Source organism: Pyrus communis, chromosome 8 (assembly GCF_963583255.1).
Source record: "Pyrus communis chromosome 8, drPyrComm1.1, whole genome shotgun sequence".
Classification (NCBI taxonomy): domain Eukaryota; kingdom Viridiplantae; phylum Streptophyta; class Magnoliopsida; order Rosales; family Rosaceae; genus Pyrus; species Pyrus communis.
This window is the reverse complement of record NC_084810.1, coordinates 24,314,036-24,321,130: the sequence shown is the minus strand read 5'-3', so window position 1 is coordinate 24,321,130 and position 7,095 is coordinate 24,314,036. Positions and strand designations below refer to the sequence as shown.

The window sequence follows — 7,095 nt, the reverse complement described above, 5'->3', positions numbered from 1 at the left end:
CCAAAGCATTTGACGCAATAAAAATAAGGGAACTTTAACGAAAAACTCTTGGTATTGTTTATTTTAACGAAAAACCATATTTTTACGTTAAAAAATCAATTCTGGTACTATTCACTTTACTCTTTATTTTATCTTTATCTTTAAAACTCAAAATTTTCAAACAATTTTTATAGTTTTCTTGAAAACAACCCAAACAGTCACTGGCGAGTTGGCACCGCCACCACCTCCCGTCACACGGGGACCACACTCACACATCTCTTCCTGTTCAGTTTCCCTGTTCTATATTTACAGCTTTTACTTCTCTCGCTTCACTTGAAAACTCAATTGCCTTGCCCACAAACAACAACAGCAACATCCCACAAAAGTGCTTTTACAACTTGGATTCCTCCCCTTTCCCACAAATGGTACCAACAAAGTGTAGCCACAGATTCTTCAAGTTTCGTACCCCATCTTCCACTACACCACAATCTCTCTGATTCTTCAAAACTTTTGACAATTTCTCAAACTGCCCCTCCCAAAAACCCACCAACCATTCCCTACTCCTCAATTCCCCACACAAACACAACTCTCCCTTTCCAAGTTTCAAACTTTCTTTCCATTTGCCTCTGAAATTTGACATCTTTTTAAAACCCAAGTCCCAAATGGTTGCCAACAAGTACGAGGGGGCCTCTCGCGCCGTGGTAGTGGGTTTGGGTTGGATTATGCTGAGGATTGACTACTCGAGGCTCTTCTGGCTCTTGTTTGGTGTCTTCTCTTATGAAAACCACGAGGGAAAGCCTCGGATTTGATTTCCCAAATTTCCCATTTAATTTTCCCACCACACCCTTTTGATAATTTTTAGCAACCTTTAATTTGTTTCTAGTAATCACCTGCTCTCTGGTTTGTTCATCAAGCAAAACAAACAACGTTTGCTTGGAAGTCAGTAGCTGGAATCCTCGAACATGTCGATGGCAGACAAGACTGGCTATGTTGAAATGGATCCTACTGCGAGATATGGTCGGGTATGTAATACTAATATGCATGTTACCATTAATTTTTTTTTCTAGAGACTATTTTTTTTGAAATTTTGGACCTTACCCAGTTGCCGGAATTGATTGTTTTTGTGGTGGCTCAAAGTGTACTACTTGCTTATACTTTTTTTTCCCCATAAATTATGATGTTTAAATTCCATTTATATATGTGTGTGTATATATATATATTAAAGTTGGTTACTATTTGTTTCTTGAAATTATTTAATTAAATGAATTTTGAGAACTATCTGAAAAACCATGGAAATGCTTAAACTTTGGAATCTCAGATCATCAGATATTTGAGTTTGATCAAATGGTTGGTGAGCATGGATTTATTGCTCGCCATGAGTAGGTGATCAATATTGTATTGTATGTGTGTGTGTATGCATGCATGCATGTATGTTCTTGTACACAAGTAGAATAACATTAAGTCTGGTTATAGAGTTTAGATAGTTTTGAAGGATGGAATAGTTTATTTGGTCAATCTTGTTTACTGGGTGAGTCATTGTCTAATTCATCATTAAGTACTTTAGTTTAAGCTGGAGTATTCGCCATCCGGGTGATCCCGATGACCTTGAACCCTAACCCATTAGTTTTATTTATTTATTTATTTTATTTTATTTTATTTTTTATGACAGTTGGTGTAAAGAAAGATTGTTAATTTAATACAAGATGCTAATTCTTCTCTTAAATAATATTGGTTTTCAATTCTGTGAGCTCTTTGGACTTGGATTGATGGTGCTTGTTAGGAGTTGGAGAAAATTTGGGAAATAAATTTGATTGTTTAATTTGGTGCCTCATTAGTTTAGATGTAAAACAAGGGTGGTGCTATCCACACACCAATTTTTACCCCTCACACACCCCTCTCAATTTCTGGCCATCGGATTGAAAGAACCAAAGAAGATCAATGAACAAAAATTAACAAGGGTGTGTTGGAAGTAAAAGGGGGTGTGGGAATAGCACTCCCCTAAAACAAAATCAAAAGGATTTCTTGGCCAGCAAGCATCTTGGTCGAAGTTTTATTCAGTTGTGCTTATGCTATCTATATTATCTCGTAAGGGACAACCTTGTAATACCATTAGAGTGAGAACTTCAAATCTGATTATTCTCCGAATGGTACTCTTTAACTAAAAGTCAGTTCCTGACTCCTGAGCATATGGTTAATTATGGATTCAAGAGTAATTAACCATATGTTGATAATTTCAGTGATAATAATAGTCGATGGAAATTAATAGAATGTTGAGTCAATTAATTTGTTCTGGTTTATGTATGGAAATAAATAAACGGAAATGATATTTTCGATTGCTTTTTGAAGTGACAATAGTATTTTCTTCGTGTTAGTTTGAAGAAGTTCTTGGCAAAGGAGCAATGAAAACAGTGTACAAGGCAATTGATGAGCTGCTTGGGATGGAGGTGGCATGGAATCAGGTAAAACTTAACCAAGTTCTTCGCTCACCAGAGGATTTGCAACGGCTTTACTCAGAAGTTCACCTCCTCAGCACCCTCAACCACGACTCCATAATTCGGTTCTACACCTCCTGGATCGACATTGAGCACAGAACTTTTAACTTCATTACTGAAATGTTCACATCGGGGACGCTAAGAGAGTAATCTTCTTTCCAACTCTAGTATTGCTAACTCTAGTTCCTCAACTTGCATATCTTTTGAACTAGGTAAAACACTGGAAAATGGAGAAAATGTGACATTAGACCCTAATTGTAGCCTCTTCCCTCCAAAGTCGTTTCTTCATTAAATCTATATTAATGAGAAGGACAATGTGATCAACAGATTGGGAACCGTTATCCTTGATACTAATTCTTAAGCATGAAATAGGATTCCTTATTCAATGCATTTGGCTCAATGTATTGATAAACTACTCTATCTTTCATATGCAGGTATAGGAAGAAATATAATCAGGTAGACATCCGAGCCATAAAGAACTGGGCCCGCCAGATCCTTCGGGGTCTTGTATATCTGCATGGACATGATCCTCCAGTGGTCCATAGAGATCTTAAGTGTGACAACATCTTTGTTAATGGGCACCTTGGGCAAGTCAAAATTGGTGATTTAGGGCTAGCAGCAATTCTCCGTGGTTCCCAATCTGCTCACAGTGTCATAGGTACTCGTTTATCTCCATTATTAGCACATAAATTCTGGCACTTATTTCCACTGGAAGATAATTATCTGTCTCTATACTTTTAGGCACTCCAGAGTTCATGGCACCAGAACTATACGACGAAAATTACAACGAACTAGTCGACGTCTATTCATTTGGCATGTGTGTATTAGAGATGCTTACATCTGAATACCCATATAGTGAGTGTGTCAACCCTGCACAAATCTACAAGAAAGTGACAGCGGTAAGGTTAAGTTTCGTAGTCAAGATTAATAGGTATCAGTGAACAGAACCTTACCCCTTGCCACTGTTTTTCTTCAGGGGAAGCTTCCAGGAGCATTCTACCGGATTGAAGACTTGGAAGCACAGCGATTTGTTGGCAAATGCTTGGTAAATGCTTCAAAGAGATTGTCAGCTAAAGAATTATTACTTGATCCATTTCTCGACTGTGGTAAAGATGAATCATTGCCTTTGGGAAAGCTTGGACGCCCAAAGCCATTTTTAAACGACAAGGAAATGGAGAAGCTGCAATTGAGTGATCATCCAACCAGGACTGACATGACAATCACGGGGAAGCTAAATTCTGAAGATGATACCATCTTTCTCAAAGTTCAGATTGCTGATAAAGACGGTACTATTTAACTTCCTCTGGCTGTTGTTGTCGCTCAAGTGAACTCGAGATTCAAATGGTGAACGTTTCTTCAACTGTTTTCTCATGCAGGTTCTCTTAGGAACATATATTTTCCTTTTGACGTATTAAACGATACACCATTTGATGTTGCAACGGAAATGGTCAAGGAATTGGAGATCACTGATTGGGAGCCATTTGAAATTGCTAATATGATTGAAGGGGAGATATCTGCTCTGGTACCAGATTGGAAACCTGAAGCCTACCACACATTCAAGAATCAAGATGATGACAAAAATGGACCTCACCGTCCTTTTGACTCTCACCGCTACTCATCATCTCGCTCGTCATTATCTGGCTTGATCAATTCTCATGGCATTAATGGAATGACAAGTGGCTGCGATTCACTCCAAGGTATGATTCATAGAACTCACTAAGTTAATTTGCACTGTGACTACTCACTATTATTTTTGGGCCTTTTACACCTTGAACTTAAAAGCCTAATGGCTTGACTTTAGCCGTCTGTTTCTGTATGCTAGTCTTTCCTAGAAGAACATTGCCTATGGAGGCTAGTTGTAGTCCATTAGAGATCAAGGGGGCTAGTTGCAGTCCTGTTCCATTTCTTATAACACGTCCTTGGTGAATAAAGGATTTAATCTGGAGTCTATAAATGTGTCAAGAAACTTTACCGAACTGACCAGAACATAAATCACATGATAATATCAACTTTGCAATAGATATGCCCTCCAGCTGAGGCTGATTTTGGGCATATCAGAATATGTCTAAACTGCGACTAAATCAACTTTTGGCTTTGAAAGTAGCCTGTAGTTGGATGAAGGCTTGAACATTGGGATGGGTGTTTTGAGTGTGGGTCGGTTGACTATTGTTGTGTGCTACTCCTGAAGTCTGATCCACGTACATATATGATGCATTTCTAACAAGTTTTATAGGCCAGGCCTTTAGGGCTGCATTTTCCTGCTAAAAGTACTGACACGGGGATTAAGCAAAGCCCCGTTAAGATTTTGAGTCTTACATTTTAATTGCAAATGATTGTGGTTGCAGATGATTTGCCTGACGAGACCAGCTCACAAAGCTCATCACATTTGGTAACATCTCCCAACGTAAGTTTCATTTCTGCCAATGAGCATGGGACTAAGATGTTCCCCACAGGAGGAGACAAACATCCCATATCAAAATGTCACAAGTCCACAAGGTTTTGTCCCGAAGAAACACGCAATGCTGGGAAGTCTATAGCGAAAAAATATTTCGAGAGATGCAAAGCTTTTCTAGCATCTGGTTCAAAGGATAAAAGGATCATGGATAGCCAAAAATTGATGAGGAATAGGTCATTAGGAGACACAAGAAGCCAACTACTACACCGGTCTGTGGTTGAAGAGGTGAATAGGAAGCGCTTGTTTAAGACGGTGGGAGCTGTGGAAACTATTGGGTTTCAAGCGCCTTGTGAGATTTCAAAGAAGTTGTAGAACCCATTAGCTGTTGTTTGTTTTGTTATACAAGAACCACAAGAAATGAGAATGGTAAATTACGCCAGTTACTTTTTACATTTCTCATGAGCAGTAAACTCAGTAAGGGAGGAATGGAAATTTTATTTCCCAATCTGGAGATACAAGAAATGACAGTTTACTGTCTTGATTGCTCCCGATATGGCGGAAATAGTTGTCAAGCCACAAGCAAGGACAAGGTTATACGAATGAATTTGTGGACCACTTCAAGAATCTAGTGACTTGTATGTTGTAAAAAATTTTGTGCAGAAGGATTGTAATTATGCTTCCGTAATGTCTTCTATATCAGGATAAATGCTTAGTCTGTTAGGTTCTTAAATGTGTTGATGCCCTTTTCTTTTAGTGTTTTCCATAAAAAAAATCCTATTTAGTTTAGTCTTGACAACTGATAACGTTAATGAAAAACACTTGACGAATCAAACTATAGACACAGAATTTCGTCACCTATAGTACTGTAACTGTTGGGTCTAGATCAGGTGTTCTAAAATGGAGTTTTGAGGGATGTATGGAAAAGTAAAGTGCATGACAATACGTGATTGGTTTGCGATACTGCCACAACTAGTATCCCGATGCAGGTAAGTTTCTCTCATTTGGAAGGAACTCAGTCCTAACCTTTACAGCTAGCAGGCTGCAAGTGCACATATGCCATTTTGCATTATAAGATGATGGTGAACACAGCAACTGATGTGTTTTTTGTGTGAGTAGTCCCTGCCTGTATTATCTAATTCACAGTAAACACAGAGACTGATGTGTTTTAGGTACGGGTTGTTTGGATGGGAACTTACACAAACTACTTGGATCCATAATGTTGAATTATTGAAGATAGGGTTTGGTAAGGTAGCTGGTTTAGGAAATGTTTCTTGATGGATGTGTTTTGCCAATTTTGGATATGTGAAGGCTGTAGACTTGTTGATATATGCAAAATCCAAACAGTCTTTACCCGGGAATCCTGGGTTGCACATTTTTTGTGGGTTTGATGAATAAGAGTTTGATCATGTTCTAACTCACGAGTCCTTCTACCATACATCAATGCGTATAATATTACCTTTTAAATGGTTCGTGTCTATCTGTTTAATTCGTTTGAATTATTGAACATACATCTATCCTTTGAATTCATCAATGCATGCCATACATTGTACTCCAAAAATTTTGCCAACTTCATGCCTATTCACATAACTTTGTTAGTTTTTGTCCATTGATCTTCTTTAATTCATTCGATACAACGGCTGAATGCTAAGAGGGACGTGTGAGAGATAAAAGTAGGTGTGTGGATAGGACCACCCTTTCAAATATTGTAATGATTGGTCCCGTGTAAAATAAGGCCATGCCCTTATAATTAACTCCATTCCAAAATTACATGATTAAGATTTTTTCATGCAACTATAATTAGGCATCCAATTGGAGTAGGCAATGAGTTGTAGTGATGAGAGGATTAGGTAGCAATAGCATGCTGTAATTGTTTGATAAATCATCATATACTTACCGCCCCATATCATGTTTTTAGTGAATCCTATGAAATGAACTCTTACAATGCGAAAAAGAAATATTTAGCCAATACTTCTTCTTCAACGAGTTATTAGGAGTAAAAAATTTGAACTTAAAACGTCTTCTAATATTAAAATAAAAAAAGGGATGTGCTATTCACACACCCTATTTTACTTCTCACACATCCCTTGATAATTTTTGTCCGTTGATCTTTTTCAATTCATCCGATCTGATGACCGAAAATTAAAAAGATGTGTGAGAAGTAAAATAGGATGTGTGGATATCACATTCCTAAAAAAATACTAGAAATTGTTTGAGTTGAAAGTAACAAAA

At 37.8% G+C, this 7,095-nt stretch overlaps 1 protein-coding gene across 1 annotated transcript; it reads left to right on the top strand.

Moving 5' to 3' along the window:
* The first annotated feature begins 325 nt into the window (after positions 1-325).
* LOC137743349 (probable serine/threonine-protein kinase WNK4) lies at positions 326-5,619 on the top strand. Its single transcript, XM_068483226.1, has 7 exons — positions 326-1,001; positions 2,352-2,617; positions 2,906-3,129; positions 3,213-3,370; positions 3,448-3,757; positions 3,848-4,168; positions 4,817-5,619. Exons 1-7 carry the CDS (start codon positions 942-944, stop codon positions 5,236-5,238), a joined length of 1,761 nt encoding a protein of 586 aa, XP_068339327.1. The 5' UTR covers positions 326-941; the 3' UTR covers positions 5,239-5,619.
* Positions 5,620-7,095: the final 1,476 nt, after the last annotated feature.

Bases quoted from the DNA above. Each gene is read 5' to 3' on its own strand.
- LOC137743349 (XM_068483226.1), top strand. From the start codon at position 942: ATGTCGATGGCAGACAAGACTGGCTATGTTGAAATGGATCCTACTGCG. The intron at 2,618-2,905 runs GTAATCTTCTTT...TTTCATATGCAG, and splicing joins ACATCGGGGACGCTAAGAGA to GTATAGGAAGAAATATAATC. The intron at 3,758-3,847 runs GTACTATTTAAC...TTTCTCATGCAG, and splicing joins TCAGATTGCTGATAAAGACG to GTTCTCTTAGGAACATATAT.